Source organism: Sorex araneus, chromosome X (genome assembly GCF_027595985.1).
Source record: "Sorex araneus isolate mSorAra2 chromosome X, mSorAra2.pri, whole genome shotgun sequence".
Classification (NCBI taxonomy): Eukaryota; Metazoa; Chordata; class Mammalia; order Eulipotyphla; family Soricidae; genus Sorex; species Sorex araneus.
Genome location: NC_073313.1, coordinates 9,549,346 through 9,569,110, shown reverse-complemented (window position 1 = coordinate 9,569,110; position 19,765 = coordinate 9,549,346). Strand labels below are relative to the sequence as shown.

The following is a 19,765-nucleotide window of genomic DNA, read 5'->3' as shown; positions in this document are numbered from 1 at the left end:
CTTGATTTGTGCATTTAGACCATTAACATTAAGAGAAATTTTTGTCATGGGATTTTGTGCCATTTTCTATAGGGTTTGTTGTTCTTGTAGGTTTTTTCCCTTGTCTTATAGTAACCCTTTGAGTCCTTCTTTTAAATTTTGTCTTGAGTCTATGAAGTTCCTGAGCTGTTGTTTCTCTGTGAAATAGTGTATGATTCATTCAAGTTTAATTGAGAGTTTAGCCGTGTAAAGTATTCTGGGTGAGGCATTCATTTCATTGAGTTTTTTCACTATATTCCACCATTGTCTTCGGGCTTGGAAGGTTTCTTCTGATAGGTCTGCTGTGAATCTAAGGGGTGCTCCTTTGTATATTATCTCCTTTTTTGATCTTGCTGCTTGAAGTATTGTGTCTCTATCCATAGCATCCATCATTCTGACTATGATATGCCTTGGGGATTTTTTATTTGGGTCCCTTTTAGGTGGTACCCTTCGGACTCCTTGGATCTGGATGTCCATATTTTCTAGCTCTGGGAATTTCTTAGCAATGATGTCTTTAATTGTGTTTTTTTCGTTAGGATTGGTCCCCTGTGGTTCTGGTACTCCAATGATTCTTATGTTGTTTCTCTTGAGGTCATCCCCTAGGACTCTAATTTGCTCTAGAGCCATTTTGAGGTCTTTTGCCATTATTTATTGTTGCCTATATGCTTTCTGCAGCTCGTCTTCAAGATCACTGATTCTTTCTTCGGCAGTAGTCATTCTACTCTTAAGGGCTCCTACTGAGTTTTTTTTTAATTTCATCTACCGATTCTTTAATTGTGTCACTTCTGTTCGTAGCTTTGAAATTTCTGCTCTGATTTCTTCCTGGATTATCTTGGTGGATCGTTCCAATGCTGCATCCATATCCTCCCTTAATTTATTGGATGTTCGCTCCATAGTTGCTTTAAGTTCTTCAACCATCTTCACGATTTCCTCTCTGGATTCTTTATCAGAGAGGAGACTGTATTTCTGGGGAGTCATTGCTGGGTTTGCTGAGACCCTCCCTTCCAAATCTGCTGGTGGTGGGGATTTTCGCTGTTTCTTCATGTTGTTTTGGGTTTTACTGTTAGGCGCTCTCCTTAGCTAAAAAGGACTCTCAAGAGAAAGCGTGGGGCTATGATCTTTTTACGAAGGACTTTATGTGCAGCTTGATGTGTTCACTGACAGTTTTTGTAAAATTAGGATAGGCTAGGTCAGTTGACTGTTAACGTATAGTGACTAAGATGACCAGGGTATTCTTCAGAGGAATAGATTCTATCAGCTATGGCTAAAGCACAATGCAATGAGTGGGAAAAACATCTTCTGCGGGTAAGCCGCTGCCGCTCCAGAAGGAGGCCACGCCCCTGACGTGTGGCCACGCCCCTAATACCCTGGTTGGGAGGGAAAGTGAGGGCCACCCCCACAGGGACAGTGAGAGGCGCGAGAGGGGCCTGGGGTCTCCAGACCCCAAAGCACAGGCATGGGGGAGATCGCTGCGTTCTTTGGCAGGGGGCTTCTTTCGCTTTTTCTTCTTTTCCCTTTCTTCCTTTCTATATTTCTTTTTTCCTTTCTTTCTTTCATTCTTTCTTTCTTTCTATCTTAATTTCTTTCTCCCTTTATTTCTCTTTTACTTTTTCCTCCTTTCTTTCTATCGATACTTCTTTATTCTTTTTTCTCTTTTTCTTCTTCCTTCCTTCCTTTCTATCTATATTTCTTAATTCTTATTCGTTCTATTTTCTTCTTCTTTCCTTCCTTTCTTTCTATCTGTATTTCTTTATTCCGTTTCTTTCTTTTTTATCTTCTTTTCTTCCTTTCTATGTTTCGATATTCCCTTTCACCTTCCTTTCTTTATTTATATCTATATTTTGATTCCCTTTCTTTCTCTTTTTCTTCTTTTTTCTTTTTCTCTATCTATATTTCTTTATTCCCTTTTTTTCTTCTTCTCCCTTTCTTCCTTTCTATATTTCTTTTTCTTTCTTTCTTTCTCTCTTTCTTTCATTCTTTTCTTCCTTCCTTTCTTTCTTTCTTTCTTTCTTTCTTTCTTTCTTCCTTTCTTCCTTTCTTCCTTTTTTTCTTCTCGATCTTAATTTTTTTCCCTTTCTTTCTCTTTTTCGTTTTCCTCCTTTCTTCCTATCTATGTTTCTGTATTCCTTTTATTTCTTTTTCTTCATCCTTCCTTCCTTTCTATCTATATTTCTTTATTCCCTTTCTTTCTCTTATTCTTATTTTTCCTTTATTTCTTTCTATCTACATGTCTTTATTCCCTTTATCTTTTTTCATCTTCCTTCCTTTCTTTCTATCTATATTTTAATTCCCCTTGTTCCTTTTTTCTTCTTCTTCTTTCCTTTCTTTCAATATATATTTCTTATTCCCTTTCTTTCTCTTTTTCTTCTCTTTCCTTTCTTTCCTTCTTTCTACATTTCTTTATTCCCTTTCTCTTTTTCTTCTTCTTCCTTCCTTTCTTTCTATCTATATATCATCATTTGCTTTCCTTCACTTCTTCTTCTTCCTTTCTATCTGTATTTCTTGATTCCATTTCTTTTGTTCTTCTTCCTTTTTTCTATCTATACATCTTTATTTTTTCTTTTTCTTTTTCTTCTTCCTTCCTATCTGTATTTCTTGATTCCCTTTCTTTTATTCTTCTTCCTTTTTCTTTCTATTTATACATCTTCATTTTTTTCTTTCTCTTTTTCTTCTTCCTTCTGTCCTTTCTTTTGATATATATTTCTTTATTTATCTCTTTCTTTCTTTTTTAATTTTATTTTTTTTGAATCACTGTGAGATACAGTTACAAAGTTTTCATATTTCATCCACCACCAAACCCCACATACCCCCTCCCACGCCCCTCTGCCTGTGTGGCAGACATTTTCCACTTTACTCTTTCCTTACTTTGATTACGTTCAATTTTCAACATGAATCTCACTATCATTATTTGGAGGTTTTCCTCTACCAGTCACACATGTTGGATGGCATCAATAGATTGTATGTTTTCACTTTTTAGAAAAGGTTGCGCTGCCAGTTAGTGGCCACGCGGTTCGTAGTTGTCCCAGTCCCGCATACTGGAGCCGTGTTAGTCTTTGCTCATTGTAGCCGGGGCTCCATCTGGAGAAGTCATACCGGCTGTGCCTCCTCCGTCTGGCTCCCCGGTGTTGCTGGGCTGGGTTCAGGTCCGGAGCAGTCTCTGGCCTGCTACGCTGCTTAACAAAACACCTGGTTTCTTCTTATCTCTCCCTTTCTTTATCTCTTCTGTACAGGACCTTTATCTTCCAGCCCCGTGTTGAGTGCCATGTGTTGCAGGAAGGTGCGGTTAGACAGTTTGAGGCATGGAGATATGCACACGAAAGAAATACTTTATGGAGGATCACAAACTGTCTCTGGTGTTGTCCCCAGAGCAGCCTGTTCAGCCCCTTTTATTAACTAGCTTTATGTTCTAACCAATAATACTCAGCCACGTAGGCCGAATATGCAAATTAACTTAGTCAACAGAAACAGTATCAATGTCAGTTACATCACCGGAAGCATCATCAGTTAAAGTAGCAGTAACAGAAAAACAATTTGAACATCCAAGCCTAACTAGGCCTGAGACTGTGAGATGTTGTACACCAACACATGCCCACCAGCAGAGAGCTCCTTTGTTACAGAAGCTATGTAACTGGCTCTTTCTTGAACAGCTCATGTGGTTATATGCCTGCAGGCTGCAATACTTACAGAATGAGTAAGTTCCACTTTCTGGACACAACCCAAATGGCTGTTCCATTTCCTCTCACCACTGTGTTTTCTGTCCACTACTCACTGCTTACCGATGTTCTCTTCATTCATGCCACAGCAAACTACTTGCTGCTTCTCTTCTTCCACCTGCCCCTTCATTGTTTCTGTTACCTGATTGGTATGTCCTCTGAGTACATCTGATTGGAACAGCCAATCAGGCTGCACATACAAATGAAGGTGTGGGGTCACTAAGGAATGACCAATAACATCACCACCCACTCCCCCACTCCCCCTTACATGTTTTGTAAGATGATCCCATGCTCTTAAACAAATAAGGTTTGCAGGCTGGCCAATCCAACTTTATAATGCGAACTAGTGTGTATAAGATGCTTCATCTGCATTCTGACTCCTCTGTCCACTTTCTGGTCCCTCCCTCCTCCTTTCTTGCAAACAAAAGTTTTACAGTTCAACCAATGAACTCCAGCATTATTAAAATACCTTGAAAGAGATTAAAGTGATGAGTCACTGATAATTCCATACCTACTACTGACTCATCACTCAGTCAAGATGGAGGGACAAATGAGGACATTCTCAGAAAAAAGAATGAAAGGAGACACTTTGGCAAGAAAGTAATTGGGCCCGAATCAAGGAATTGGACCCAGATATGAGGTAAGCAGAAACTTGTCAGCATGGGGGTAAGTCAAACTGGTTCTAATTTTTAAATGTCTATATTATGAAGGGACTGGAGTGCTAGCACAGTGGGTCGGGTATATGCCTTGCAAGAGGCCGACACGGATTGATTCCTCCGTCACTCTCAGAGAGCCAGGCAAGCTACCGAGAGTATCCCACCCCCATGACAGAGCCTGGCAAGCTCTCCATGGCTTATATATGTGCCCAAAAGAGTCACAACAAGTTTCACAATGGAGACATTACTGGTGCCCGCTCGAGCAACCCAATGAGCATGGGAGCACAGTGCTACAGTATATTATGAAGTTCACATATACCATGTAAGGTGAAAGAAGAATTAGGGTCAAGTGTTTGTTTTATGGGGGTTTGGGGTCACACCTGGCTGTGTTCGTGGCTTATTCCTGGCTCTGTACTTAGGGATCACTCCCCAGGGGCTCAGGGGACTAGGTAGAGCGCTGGGAACCAAAACCAAGACAACTGCCTTCCCAACCTCTCAGGTCCTGGGGGAAGAATTTTCATTTCATTTATTTTTGGTGCCATGGACAAAGGCAAGGGTATATACATATGAACCACACACGCCAACACCGAGCTACAGCCCCAGCGCAGAGAGCAAAAGCAATGCTTTGTTTATTTGGGGGCCATATCTGGCAATACTCAGGGGTGACTCCTGGCTCTGCACTCAGGAATCATTCCTGGTGGGCTCAGGAGACCATACGGGATGCCAGGGATCAAACCTCAGGGGGCAGCGTGCACAGCAAGTGCCTTCCATGCTTTACTGTATATTTGGACCCTGGAAAAAAAGGGTGTTTTTGATGTCTTCATCAGTGATTAGCTTTAAGCTACAGAAGATGGACAGCGGGTGTGTGTGTGTGAGGGGGACTATATCTGGCAGTGCCTTGCACTACTCTCAGCTCTGTGCTCAGAGAAAACTCCCAGTCCGGGACAAGGTAGATCTGGGCATTGAACCCTGCCCCCAGCACGTGAAGCAAACACTCAGCGCTGCCCTTCGGCAGTCTCTGTGCTCCATTCAGTTTCAGGTTAAATGAGTGTCTGTGTGAAATGGTCAGGGTCACATGTGAAGAAAGAGGATGCAAAGAAATGAGAGGACCGGAAGAGAACACAGTCTTCATAGTTTGGAGGCCGCACAGTTGTGCAGAGTGTGAGAGGTGATGGCACGGGCATCCTGCGACACTGGGGGTGAGAGGAAGCAGCCCGGAGCAAAGGCTGCCATTGGGGCCACTCCACAACCGCCAGATCTCTGGAGAAGCAGGTTTTCCTTTCCTTCCCTGCCCCGGCTCCTGTCTGCAGCCCGCTTAGCTCATTCTTCCAACGCCCAAGGCCCTGTGGTAAATCTCTCCTGTCTGAAGCGTTGAGGCTTTTCCTGGGCAAGCCTGAAGCATGTGGTATTGGAATCACGCATGATGCAGCCACTCTTCCGATAGCTGGCACAGCTGCACTCCTGCTGCCTCTGCTGCTGTCATCCCTGGCCCCACAGCAAGTGTACAGCTCCCAGCACACGTGTGTGAGCCAGCCCCCGGCACGGCAACAAGGAAGGGAAGGCCAGGGACTGGGGGGAAAGGAAACGTGTTGGACCTGGAAAGAATTTATACCGGGGAAGGTACTTCCAGCACTGCACAGGGTTCTCAGTCCAACCGGGAGTGAGCCCTGAGTGCAGAATGAGGAGGAAGATTGAGCACCTGCGAGTGTGGACCCCCAAGTCAAACAGACATACACATAGGATGCATGTTCCCATTCTATGTGGAACTCACCCATTCAAACCACTGGCTGACATGAGCCCAACCCGGGTTCCATCCCTGGCGTCCTTGGTGGTCCCCCGAGCCCCTCCAGGAGTGATCCCCCAGCACCAGCCAGGACTCGGCCCTGAGCACTGCCGGGCGTTGCCGCAAAGAATAGTTTAGACATTGGTAGGTGTCGCTTTGCGCCCCCGGCCATGGAGGAGAGGCGGCAACTCAGACCCGGGAATCAGCCCCCGCCCGCCCCTCCGCGCGGGTCCTGGCCTGTGGCAGCGGGTCATGCGCGAGGCCCTGGGCGCTCAGCGGCCTCCCTTGGGCTCACACAGCACTCCCTGCGGGAGAAGCAGCGGGTCCTCACGCAGCAGCACCGGGACGCCAAGGAGCTGAAGGAGAACCTGGACCGCCGGGAGCGCACCGTCTTCCACATCCTGGCCGGCTACCTGGGCGCCGACGGCCTGGCCGACTGCGAGCACTTTGTGAAGATGCGGTCGGCGCTGCTCATCGAGCAGCGGGAGCTGGACGACAAGATCCACCTGGGCGAGGAGCAGCTCAAGTGCCTGCTGGACAGCCTGCCGCCCGAGCGAGGCAAGTGACGGGCAGGAAGCCGCGCCTGCCCCTCGCCCGCCATGCATGCCCAAATCCAGCTGCCCACGGGGCCAGCAGCCTCTCCCCGACGGACTCTGACGCCCAGGAACCCCGTCTTTGAGCGCCTGTTTCCAGAGCCCAGCCGGGCGTTTCCTGGGGTGCTTTTCCTTTCCCTCCCTTCGCCCCCAGACACTCGGTCTGCCGGTGGGACGGGCTGGTCAGAATCCTCTGCTCTGCACGTCACTGCGGAGTCCCCCGCAGGGTGCTTTGGCGGTGGTTGGCGAGAGGGGCCGGGGAAGACATGCCCACTGTACAGCATGGCCCTGTGACACTAAGGCCCCACTTGACGCGGTTCTCGTGGGTTTCTCCAGCAGGTAGACCACTGCGTCACCCACAGGGGTTCTGCTGCGCCCATGATGCAGCAAGACCGTCTGCTTGCCCGGCGGGGGGAAAGCGCTTATACCCTTCGTCCCTGGGCGCCTCTGTGTAGCAGAAAGCTCGGGAAAGGGGGTCCAGCCACCGGGCTCCTGCACAGCCCCAGGGGCCAGTTTCCTCTGGGTGCAGAGGCCCCTGTGGTGGCCGCTGGCCTCTAGGCTCAAGGCCAGGAGGGATGCGTTGAGGCATGATTGATTGCGGGGTCTGTTAGGGTGAACCTTCCCTCGCCCTGACCCACAAAGCTGGGCACAGGCCCCCTCTCTGGCAGGGACCCCGGGCCAAGGCCAGCCACACACCAGTGACTTAAAGGCCATTGGTGCACTCTGTGGACTCACTAGGCAATAAGCACCGTTCCCGCAGCCCTCCCTCACCACCACCAACCAAGACCCGAGGCTGTGACCTGTTCCTGAGACCAGTCATGTCACACTCAAGAAGCCCCAGAGCTGTGCTCCTGATTGTGACGTCCGAGAAACATGTTGATCTGTGATGATCCTGCCCTGTGGGACAGTGGCACACTTCTCATGCCTGGCCCCAATCTCTGAAATGTGAAGATTAGAATCTGTGTCCGTTCCTGTCCACTCTCCTCTGTCTCTCGAGAACATTCACCCACGGTGTTCTGGGATGGTCTTACAAAAGCACAGCTGCCCTGTGCTCCCTGCCTCACCCCCCTGTCAGGCTGTTTCCTTCTCCTGTCTGCGCTCCCTCTCTCCCAGGTTTTGATTTTCTTTTTTTAGTTTTGTATCTGTTTTTTTTTTTTGTTTTGGAGTTGTGCTGTTGATACCCAGTGAAGCTCAGGGGTTACTGCTGGCTCTGGACTCAGGAATTACTCCTGGCGGTAATTAGGGACCCCGTGGGAAGCTGGGGATCAGATCCCTGCAAGGCCCATGTCTTCGCCCCCCACCCCCCATCCCACCTGCCCTCTTGGTAAGCACCTTTATAAGTTGGGTTGTTGAAGTTTGGGTCTCTGGGTGTTGTTGACTGTGTGGCTTGGTTATTTATCCCTATCACTTTCAATAAAAATCGTGGCACTGAAGCGATAGTAGAGAGGGTAACCGGGAGAAGCCCAGAGCTGTGGGGCATTCACCCGCCACCCCCACAAAGGCCTGGGGCAGGGTGGGCAGCTGTGTGGCTTCTAGACTCCCAGTGTGCACAGGATCTCTGTGCCCTGGCTCTGCCTGTCTGTGCGTGAGCTCCCCCGTCCCTGCTCCCTCACTCTTGGGGCGGAGGCCACGGTGTAGCCGGAGATACGTGAGCAGCCCAGCGTCCGCTGGTGACATCTGCAGAGCAGGGTATGTCCCGGTGCCCCGAGAGCCGGTCCCCGCAGCTCCCTGTGTGAGCTCCACAGCCAGGTGTGAGGGCGACTGGTTACCATGACCACCACACACCGAAGCTGAGTGGGTGTGCGTGGGACAGGGGGCACATCCCTGACTGACAACGTTTTGATTGGGGTGGGGGCTCTGCCTGGCAGTGCTCAGCGCTTGCTCACAGCTCCGTGCTCGGGATCAGTCCTCATGGGCTGGGGGGACTCGAGGGGTCTGCCAGGGACTGAGCCCAGGCTGGCTGTGTGCACAGCCTGCGTGCCTTCCCTGCTGTGCTGTCGCTCTGGCCCCTAACCTGACATTTTGTTTTGTGGTTTGGCATCATCGCTAGGGGACCCCTGGGCCAATGCGCCCGCTCAGTGTCGGAGGCCACTCCTGGTGGAGCTTTGGGGGGAGGGACCAATCACTGCTGGAATTCCAACTGGACTACCTGCACGCAAAGCACGTCCTGCCCTCCCCACCCCTCCGGCCGCAGCATGACAGATTTTAACAGCCAGGGAGATTGGGCCCTTGTGCAGAGGCACAGGCACAGCTTGGGCCAGGATGCACATTTGCACCCAGCAGCAACAGTGCCCCTGACAAGCTGTGCTGGGGTGCAGAGAGGCACCTGCACGTGAGAGATGGACTGGGTGGGACAAGCAGTGGATGGCCCCGGGTGGAATTCCAGGGCAGCAAGTGGATGAAACGGGAGTCCCGGCACTGGGCCCACGAAGCTGACTGCAGTGCCCCCGGCCTCTCTGCTGGCGCTCCCTGGGACAGCTGGTGGCTGACACACAGGCATGGTGAGGTGGGTGTGGGGGCCAGCCCTGAGCAGCGAGCCCCACGCTGGTGTCACTTGGGGGCGGCGACGGTGGTGGCCCTGGGCATCTAACAAGAGTCCAGCCTGCCAGGCCGACAGTGCGTCACCGAGCACTGTCCTCGGAGCCTCGACTGCGTTTCTCCCGAGGAGGCAGAGCCCGCGCTGGGGCAGCATCGTCTGCCTGACGTCATCGTGGGTCGAGGAACTAAAGGGGGTGCGTGATGCTGAGATGGCCCCGGGCCCCTGCACAGTCCCAGTGTGTGTCCAAGGTGCGCATGTCGTAGCTGCAGGCCAGGGGCCTTGTCTGTGTCTGGCCTTGGTGGGTTTCTCCAAGGCAGGGCCCGGGACTGTGCCCAGGAGCAGTGCGGGGCGGCTGAGAGGCAGGTTCAGGCTGGTGGTGGAGGGAACAGAGAGAGCACGCAACGGGGAGGGCGCTGGCCTTGCCCACGGCCCAGCTGGGTTCCATCCCTGGCATCCAATATGGTTCTCCAGGCATGGCCAGGAGTGGTTCCTGACCCAACCAGAGCGTCAGCGGGTGTGGCCCCGAACACCCGGTCAAGAGGGAAACGGGCTGGGGAAGGGCAGCAGAGCAGCGCGGCTCAGCCCCGGTGTTGCTCCTGTTTGCCCCGGTGCAGAGCTAGGACATGGCGAGGTGCGCTGGCCCTGGGCGGTCCTGCTGCTGTCTCCGTGTGCCAGAGGCGGGCATGCTCAGGCGGCCCTGGGGGAGGGTGGGTAGCGGGGGCTGCTCCCAGAGAGTGGGTTTGTGTGAGTCTGGACGGCACCCGGGGTTGCTTCAGCCTGTGTACGCTTCCCCTCAGAATCCAGCTGATGCCTGGAACTCCTGCATGCCCCCCCTTCCCCCGCCCCGGGGAGCCTGTGACAGGTCGGCAGGGTTCTGAGGCGCCCCGCCTAGCAACGGAATCCTGCAGTCCTCGCAGGCGAAGGCGGCAAAATGGGCAGAGCAGAGCGTTATACTCAGGCCAGACTCGGCATGAAGTCCAGGAAGAGGTCGGACTCGGCCCGGCGCAGGGCGCTGAGCACCATGGAGACGGCCCTGAGGAAGAGGTGAGTGGGGCGCGGCTGCCCAGCGAACCAGGCTCTCAGCTTCCTCCCCGGGGGTCCCCAGATCCCGGGGTGCTCATGAGGCCTGGGCAAGGGGCAGCTGGCAGACAGGGACTGGGGGCGGGACCCTCACCTCCAGCCCCCAAGACAGAGTTGACCGTTTCCCCGCCGAGCTGACTGGAACTAGCAGCTGCTGACCTCGGTGCCCAGCCAACCCGCGTCCCCCGTCCCATTTATGCCCCCCTTCTCTTGCCCACTGCAGCCCTCCCACTCACAGCACTCCGCCATGTCTGCTGTCTGTGTGTGACTTCACTTCCCCCAACACACCGTCAGGAAGAGCCCAGCCTGGCCCACTTCATCCGGACTGCCTGTCCTTTGAGAGCCCCCACCATTGCCCCCGGAACAGGAGGGCCCGGAAAATCCCATTCTTGCCACAGCCCCAAGGCCCTTGTTCATGGCCCCACCTGGGGAGAAGCCGCTGGTGCTGGCGTGAGTGCTGGTGCGGTAGCTGCCCTGGGCAGTGCCCCGGGAGGGGAGATGGTTTCGCGTGTTTTGTGTGCATGTGTGTCTGTGTGCATGTGTGTGTGCATCTGTGTCTCTGTGTCTGTGTGCGTTTGTTTGTATGTGTTCATCTGTGTCTGTGTGTGTACATCTGTGTCTGTGTCTCTGTGCATTTATGTCCATCTGTGTGTATCTGTGTGTCTGTGTCTGTGTGCCTTTGTGTGTGTTCATCTGTGTCTCTCTGTGTCTGTGTCTGTGTGCGTTTGTTTGTGTGCGTTCATGTGTTTCTGTGTGTGTGTCTCTCTCTGTGTCTGTGTGCATTTGTGTGTGTGCATCCGTGTGTATCTGTCTTTGTGTGTGTGTCCATGTGTGTGTATCCATGTGTGCCTGTTTTCTTGTTTGTGCGTCTGTGCGTGTGCCTTTGTATCTGTGCATTAGTGTGTGTGCATGCTTGTGTGTGTGCATCTGTATTTGAGTGTGCTTCTGTGTGTCTGTGTCCATGTTTTTATGTGTTTGTGTCTGTGTCCGTGTGTGTCTGCGTCCGTGTATTTGCCTATGTGTATCTGTGTCTGGGTGTTTGTGTATGTTTGTGTGTGTTATCCGTGTATTTATGCTGTGTGCGTCCGTGTGTGTGTGTGTGTGTGTGTATGTGTGTGTGTTTCGGCACTGTTGCCCAGCACAGCTCACAGCTGACACTCTCTCCCCCCAGCACGGGGGGGTGCAGGTTGGATGGCTGTTATGTGGTCCCTACCCACTGCCACGGTCATGTCGGGCAGGTGGAGTGAGAGAGAAGACACCCAAGCCCCCATCGCGGGCAGCAAGGGGTCACACAGGGGTGGAGTTGGTATCACCCGTGTCCCCAGTCACATCCCCCAATTGCTCTGGGCTGAGTGGCCAGTTCCTTTGACCTTAGTGGTGGGGTTCGGGGCCAGTGTGCCCCGAACCCCACCCAGCTGAGGGCTTCTCGGCACGACTGCCTGCGCCCAACAGCCTGCTCGTGCTCTCAGCACACTGGAAGGTGGCGAGCAGCGAAGGGGAGGGAGGGGGTGAAGCCCAGTGGGGCCAGACTCCTGTCTTGCATCTGTTTTCTGGGACTGCCAGGACCCATTTCCCCAGCCTGCCCAGAACCCAGGAGCGGCCTGATGTTGCCACCTTGTGGGCCGTGGGCAAACTACACCTTCAGGAGCGAGGAGCATCCTCCCATCCCTGAACCCAGAAAGTAGCCTACCCTGAGGGCTTCTATTGTGTCCCAGAGAATTCTGCTCTGCACATGTGGTCCTTCACATGAACATTGAACCCAGGTGTTTGGAGAGACACTGGGAGGCTGGAAAGTGTCCTAATGACCGCTGCAAGATTATTGTACGGGTTTGTAACATTTGGGGTTTTCGTCCGTTTGTTTGGGGGCCACACCCTGCAGTGCCCAGGGCTTACTCCTGGCTCAGTGCCCAGGGATCCCTCCTGGTGGGGCTTGGGGGACCGTATGGTGCTGGGGATCGAACCTGGACTGGTCACAGGCAAGGCCAACCGTACTTTGACCGAATTTTTAAAAGAATTTAAATAGAAAGAACCTTGATTTACACACTTACTGATACTTGGCTTTACTCATAAAATACTTATTTGCTTGACGCTAAATTTTTATTTGTTTCTTAAATTAAATCAGTTTTTTATGACGACTTTGTCATAAACAAAGTTGTTTATGACAGGTGCAAAGTACTTTAACAAAATCCTAGCACACAGAATCCAATGATTCATCAGAAATCTCATAGTCTATGACCAAGTAGGATTCATATTGGAGATGCAAGGATGGTCTAACACTCACAAGTCAATCAGCATAATACAAAGTATCAATAAAAGAAAAGAAAAAGGCCATATGATGATATCAATACATGCAGGGACCGAGCATTTGACAAGATCCAGCATCCGTTCATGATAAAAACTATCAATAAAATGGGAATTGAAGGAGCTCTCTCATTTAGTTAAAGCCATCTAGGGCTCCATTAGCCAGTATAGTCAAAAGCTTTCCTCTTGAGTCACAGTATTATTCTCCATGGGAAGAAAATAAAAGCCTTCCTCTAAGGGACAAGACAAGGATGCCCACTCTCGACACTCCTATTCAGTCTAGCACTGGAAGTTCTTGCCATAGCAGTTAGGCAAGGAAAAGATATCAAGGGCACCCAGATGGGAAAGGAAGAGGTCAAGCTATCACTCTTTGCAGATGACATGATATTCTACTTAGAAAATCCTAAAGACTACAAAAAAGCAGCTCCTAGACACAATTGGTTTGTATAGTAAAGTGGCAGGCCACAAAATCAACAATTCCTCAAGGTAGAGAGATAGTAAGAAAGAAATTGTCATAGAGGCAGGGGGTGCGGTGGGGGGTGGGATGGGGCTGGCGGGAGGGGTACTGAGAATGTTGGTGGTGGAAAAAGTACACTGGTAGAGAGATGGTGTTCGATCTTTGTATGACTGAACTCAATCATGAAAGTTTGGTAACTATATCTCAGGGGGATTCAATGAAAACAAAGTTCATGGTCAGGTTTCTGCCCTATAAAGTTCCAACACTGTCCCTTCGCCAGGGTACATTTCTCACCACCAATGTCCCCAGCTCCCCTTCCTAAGCAACACCAATCCCTATTCCAACACCAATCCCACCAGCAGTCTCAAACTTCCCTCCACCAGTGCTCCATCCGCCCCTGCCTCCCCACCCTGCCCGCCACCTTGACAGGCCCGTGACAAAGTTCAGTGGTTGCAGCTTAGATCTCTTGTGTTCAGTGTTGCTGAGTCTGAGGTTTGGCCGTGTGGCTGTACCCCTCACCCCTGTCACCAGGATCACCGAAGCCCTCAGCCCTGTTCCCCAGGACTAACTTTCTCGTTTATTCCTTCCCCCTCTGGATTTCTTTCCTTCCCTGCCCTTTTCCTCCTTGTGCTCTGGAATCAGGGTGACGTAGGCATCCCCCCACTCTTGACTGCATTGCATTCTGTCACCCAGTGGTTCTTTATACCACAGAGAAGTGAGGTCACCTGTGTCTGGCTTCTTCTGGCTGACGTCACTCAACATGAGATCTTCCAGTTCCAACCAGGTTGCAGCAAATTGCCTGAGTTCATTGTTCCTTGCAGCTGCGTAGTACTCCATGGTGTCTATAGAGCACATCTTTAGATTCATTCATCTGTTACTGGACACCTAGACTGATTCCATATCTTAGATAATGTACTGGTGTGCATATGTCCTCTTTTTTTTTTCTTTTTGGGTCATACCCGTTGTTGCACAGGGGTTACTCCTGGCTCTGCACTCAGGAATGACTGCTGGCGGTGCTTAGGAACCATATAGGATGCTGGGATTCAAACCCAGGTTGGCCATGTGCAAGGCAAACGCCTACCCGCTGTGCTATTGCTCCAGCCCCCATATGTCCTTTTGAGAGAGTGTTTCTATGCCCTGGGGTAGATGTCCCAAAGCCGTATTGCTGGTCATATGTCAGCTTAATTCTAAGTTTACTGAGAACCCTTCACACTGTCTTTACAGGGGTTGGACCAGACAACAGTCCCACCAGCTGTGGAGGAGAGCTCTTTTCCCACCACATCCCCACCAGCATAGATTGTTCCTACTATTTTTTGTTTGTTTGTTTGTTTGGTAATCAGCGATCCTTTATTTCTCTCTTAGCATAGCTGTGACTATGCATAGCACGACTTAGCTATGACATAGCATAGCATACTGGAGCGATAGCACAGCTGGTAGGGCATTTGCCTTGCATGAGACCGACCCGGGTTTGATTCTTCTGCCCCTCTCGGAGAGCCCAGCAAGCTACCGAGAGTATACTGTCCGTACGGCGGAGCCTGGCAAGCTACCCGTGGCATATTCCATATGCCAAAACTGGTAACCACAAGTCTCACAAAGGAGACGTTACTGGTGCCTGCTAGAGCAAATTGGTGAAAAACGGGACTACAGTGCTCCAACATAGCTGTGTAGAAACAGTGAAGGGTGGGAGTACACAGAATTTGGGTTGGACATCATCGTAACAATAAACAGATGTAAAGCCCCTCCTTCAGGGGAAGTTCTTCTAGGAGACTAACTCAAGAACAAAATCTCACCCGGGAGTTCATACTCTAGATTCCCAGGAGATCCGCTCAAGGATTCTATCTAAGGGCATATTGCTTTCTCCTTTCCTTAGCTAGTCTTTCATTCAAATAAAAAATCATTACATTGACTTCTTAGAATATTTCTAGTCATTTTGTATGAACACAGTAAGAGATATATTGAGCTTCAAAAGTGGCTCTTCCTGGGGACGTCTGGCTACATTCCCCAGACTACAGTATAGTAGGCCAGTTTAGTCTTTCTTAATCCCAGCGGGATTGGATGTCCCCAGGGGAAGCCATATGTCATTGTGGTATCAAAAAGGGACAAGCTAAGCACCATGAGAAGTATAATAAGTTAAGAGCCCGGTCATGGAACAAACTGTGTCATAACCGCAAAAGGTACTGGCCATTACTACCTGGGGGAAGGTACTAGTGATGGCCAGTATCTTCCACCCTTATTTTGTCGAGCTGTTTGTTTGTTTGTTTGTTTGCATCATGAATGAATGTTGGATATCATCAAAAGCTTTCTCTCCATCAGTTGATTTGATCAGGCTCTTTCTTTTATTGATGTGGTGTATTGTGTCCACTGATTTGCATATGATGAACCACCCTTGCATCCCAGGTATGAATCACACTTGATCAGGGTGGATAATATTTTACAATATATTGTTGGATTTGCTTGGCTATATTTTCAAGATTTTTGCATGGATGTTCATCAGGGAGATTGGTTTGAAATTGTCTTTTCTGGAAGTGTCTGTTTCCTTTGGGTGTTTGTGTTATGTTAGCAAGATAGTAGGTGTTAGGAAGGATGTTTTGAAGACCTTAGAAAGTCTAGGCAGTGAAGTCACCAGTGAAACTGTCTGGACCAGGACTTTTGTTTTTGGGGAGATTCTTAATTACTGCTTTAATTTCTTTACTTGGGATTGGCCTGTTTAGGCTTTCTACTTCCTCTTCATTCAACTTTGGGAGAATATGTGACTCTAAAAATCTATCCATTTCTTAAGATTCTCCAGCTCTAAAGTTGTTCATAGAGAACTGTCATTATATTTTGAATTTTCAAAAGTCCGTTTTTTTACCAAAAAAAAGAGAAAGATCTTTTGAGGTTTGTATTTAGTTTGTTGATTTGGGCTTTTTTCTTCTTTCTTAACATAAGGCCTGCATTGCTATGTATTTTGTATTGCAGCTTTTGCTGTAACCCATAGATTCTGGTAGCTTGTGTCTTCATTGTCAAAATATAATGACAATGTCAGGAAAAGTTTGTATTCTTCCTTGATTTCTTGTTTGATTGAATGATTGTTTAGCAGTGTTTTGTTCAGCTTCCAAGTGTTGGAAGTTTTCCCCATCTTCTGTGGTTTATTTCTACTACATGGCATTATGGTCTGAGAAAGTACTCTGTAAAATTTCTATATTCGTAGGCTCCTTAAAGACTATGATCCTCGAGGGCTACTAATCACTTTTGGCACCCAGCGGTTTCTTGCAGAAATGCATCTAGACTGTGAACTGAGCTACAACCCCGGGTCACCCGGGGAGGGGTAAGGTTTTTCTCTCTCGGCCTTGTCTTTTGGTGAATTCTGGCAGAAATCTCTCTGGACTTAATTACTAAAATATCAGAAATCCAAAACCGTGTGGCTGCTCTTGCAGCCGTGCAAGCTCATATACTCTTCACTCTCAGCAACGAAAAACAAAATCATCAAACTATGCCTTTCCAGCAGGTTTGATTTTGAGGGAAAATTCTAAATAATAATAGTGAGTCCTCTGTTGAAATACTGAATGTACTCAAAGTATAGGGAGAGTAAAGTGAATATCATTAGCCACTCAGGTCGGGGGATGTAGGAAGAGGGGTGTATCGGGGTTCTTGGTGGTGGAACATGTGCAATGGTGAAGGGATGGGGGTTTGATCATTATATGACTGAGACTTAAACCTGAAAGCTTTGTAACTTTTTTCACGGTGATTCAATAAAATAAATATTAAATAAATAAATAAAATAATAATTAACCTTCCATTGAAAAAAATTTCCTGTTTATAACCGTGTCCTGGTGGGGTAAGAAAGTAACAATTTCATGTCATTAGATATTATGTTTTGAGTAGGATTCCTTTGTGCTGAGTTAGTTTAAGGTGATTGGATTTTAATTGAGAGAGTAATAATGTCTACCTTTTTAAAACCCAATTATCAAAAATCATATTTGCTTTCCTTATGCTTTTGCCTTCATATTCAATCCAAGAATAAAAATCGAAGCATCTCACCCACAAAGAATTTCTATATTTGTAAATCTATGTATGTCTGAGTTTTGCACTAACAGGGAATCTATCCTGGAGGATGATCTATGGACACAAGAGAAGAATGTGTATTCTGTTTCGGGGATTAAGAGCCCTGTATATGTCCAACAGTTCTTTTAGCCCCTTATCTAAATCTCTGGTCTCTTTACTAATATTCCAACTAGATGATCTGTGTAGGGTGAAAGTGGAGTGCTGATCTCTCCCACCACTCCTGTGTTTCTGTCAATGTGTTTCTTTAGGTTTGTGAGCCTTCCTGGGCCTTCATTTGGTACATAAATGTTGATGACAGTATTATTTTGGTCTTTTGTCCCCTTAACAATAAGTAGCGTCCACCACTGTCTCTGAGTACTTCCTTTATATTGAATGGAATTAGGTCTGATAGAAGTATGGTTGAACCAGCTTTTTCTGTCCCCCACTTCCAATGGACTTTTATGATTGTTTTTCATCCTTTCACTCTAAATCTGTATTTATCCTGTGTTTTTAGGTGTTTCCTGTAGGAAACAAGTGAATGCATTTTCTTTTCTGATCCATCCAACTACTCTATGACTCATTATAGGGAAGTTTATTCCATGGATATCGAGAGAGATTAATGATAGATAGGACTGTATTGCCACTTTTGTGAATGTGTGTGTGGAAGGAATCAAGTTGTTTTTGCAATTCCTATATTGCAAACCACAACACACCAAAGAGGAGAGAGAGCAAAAGGGAATGCCCTGCCACAGAGGCGGGGTGGGGTGGGGGAAGGTGTTGGGTTTGTGGGAGGGATGCTAGGACCATTGGTGGTAGAAAATGGGCACTGTTGGAAGGATGGGCACTCGATCATTGTATGACTGAAACATAAGCACGAAAGTTTGTACGTCTCTAAATGTACCTCACAGTGATTCCTGTAAACATTTTAAAAATTTTTTAAAAAGTTTCTGTGCCCTTAAGATGCTATTTCAGTGGTCATGAGAGTGAATAAGCAATCTCATTTGTATAGAGGGTTATTATGGACGCATTTGAGGCCAAATGTCAAAACAGACAACCCTTGGAGTTGGTGAAGTTCAAAGGGTAAAACTGTCTTCCAGTTGTTTTTCAAGTTGGTTGGAAGGGGGAAATTGTAGTCTGAGTCTGATCAGATTTGGGTTGACTAACCAGGGGTCTTCCTTGGTCCAGAGGACCCAGGGAGTGGTCATGAGGCAGGGGACACTGGGCAGGAAGAGGGTAGGAACCCTTGACACACCTGGATGACTGAAGAGGCCAGCATCAGCATTATGGGACAGTAGGGGCACGTGCTGGGTAGGAGAGCTGGGTGGAGGGGACTTCCTCTGTCCACGTGATGTACGGAGAGGTCAGAGTGCCAGGGCAGTGGGATGGGAAGAGGGTAAGAGCCCTCTATGTTCGGGGGCTGGAGCAATAGCACAGTGGGTAAAATTTTTCTATCTTAGCTCAGGGTCTTTATCTGAGGATTTACTACGCTTTTCATCAGCATTTGAGCCTTTTGTGTTATTGGTTTCATTTGTTGAGTTTTCTTGACATCCAGGTTACCTTCCTATCTACTGTGGTGAGCTCCTACTGGAATTTCAGTCCTGTGCAATTTGAAAGTGTCCAGATATTTCAAAATATGTAGAACTGGGATGAGTCTGCAGAGATCCTTAGTGGAGCCATGGAGTGAGGTCCTTTGGCGTGGTGGCAGCTGTGGGGTGCAAGTGTGGCTAGCGGGTCATGCGAAAGTGTCCAGACAGGGACAGGACTCGGCCAGCCCCAGTCCTGAGAGTACCCACAAGTTTTCAGTGGGCGGTGGGTGGGAAATGGGGCAGGAAACAGAACTGGTATGCCCGTGAATTCACCTGCTTGGCATACATCTCCCTGGAGATTTAGTAACGCTGAAGAGTGGGGCTGGTGAGTGGGTCAGCATGGTGGCACGTGAGAGGACGGCCTGACTGCTGGGGCTTCTGGAAAGGTGGGGCATGGGTGGTACGTTTATTTCTTATACTGAGTCTGCAGGCTGCAGAGCCTGGGTTCTAGCTCAGAGAGTTATCTCTCTCTCTTTCTCACTCCTTTCTCACCCTTTCCTCTCTCATCGTGGCTGCATGGTCTTTTGCTTGGCCTGAGACCCAGCACTCAGGTTGTACTGGGTATGTGTATGTGGCTGGCCACAGTAAGAACAGCAGCGCTTCCTGTAAGGTCATGAAAAATACCTCGGGGTCAGAGTGGCAGTCTAGCATAGGCAGCTCCTGTTGTCCTCACTCAGCCAACCCAGATTGAATCTCTGGCACCCTATAGGGGCCCCTGAGCTCCACCAGAAGTGATCCCTTTGCATTGCTGGATGTGGCTAGGAAGGAAGGAAAAGGAAAGATGGAAGGGGAAGGAGGAAGGAAGGAATAAAGAAGGAGGAAGGCAGAACGAAAGAAGGAGGGGGAAGGAGGAAGGCAAAGAGAAGGAAGGGGGAGGAAGAAAGAACAAAGGAAGAAGGCAGGGAGGAAGGGACAGGAAGAAGGAAGGGGTAGGAAGGAAGAAAGGGAGGAAGAAAAAAAGGAGGTTGGAAGAAAGAGAAAGCAAGGAACAAGGAAGAAAGGAAACAAAAAGGAAG

At 48.9% G+C, this 19,765-nt stretch overlaps 1 protein-coding gene across 1 annotated transcript in view; it reads left to right on the top strand.

Moving 5' to 3' along the window:
- The first annotated feature begins 10,236 nt into the window (after positions 1-10,236).
- LOC129399630 (uncharacterized) overlaps positions 10,237-19,765 on the top strand; it is a 44,296-nt gene continuing 34,767 nt past the window's right edge. Inside the window, exon 1 of the mRNA XM_055120055.1 lies at positions 10,237-10,346. Coding sequence (XP_054976030.1) covers positions 10,273-10,346 — 74 coding nt within the window. The 5' untranslated portion in view covers positions 10,237-10,272. The remainder of the gene's footprint in view (positions 10,347-19,765) is intronic.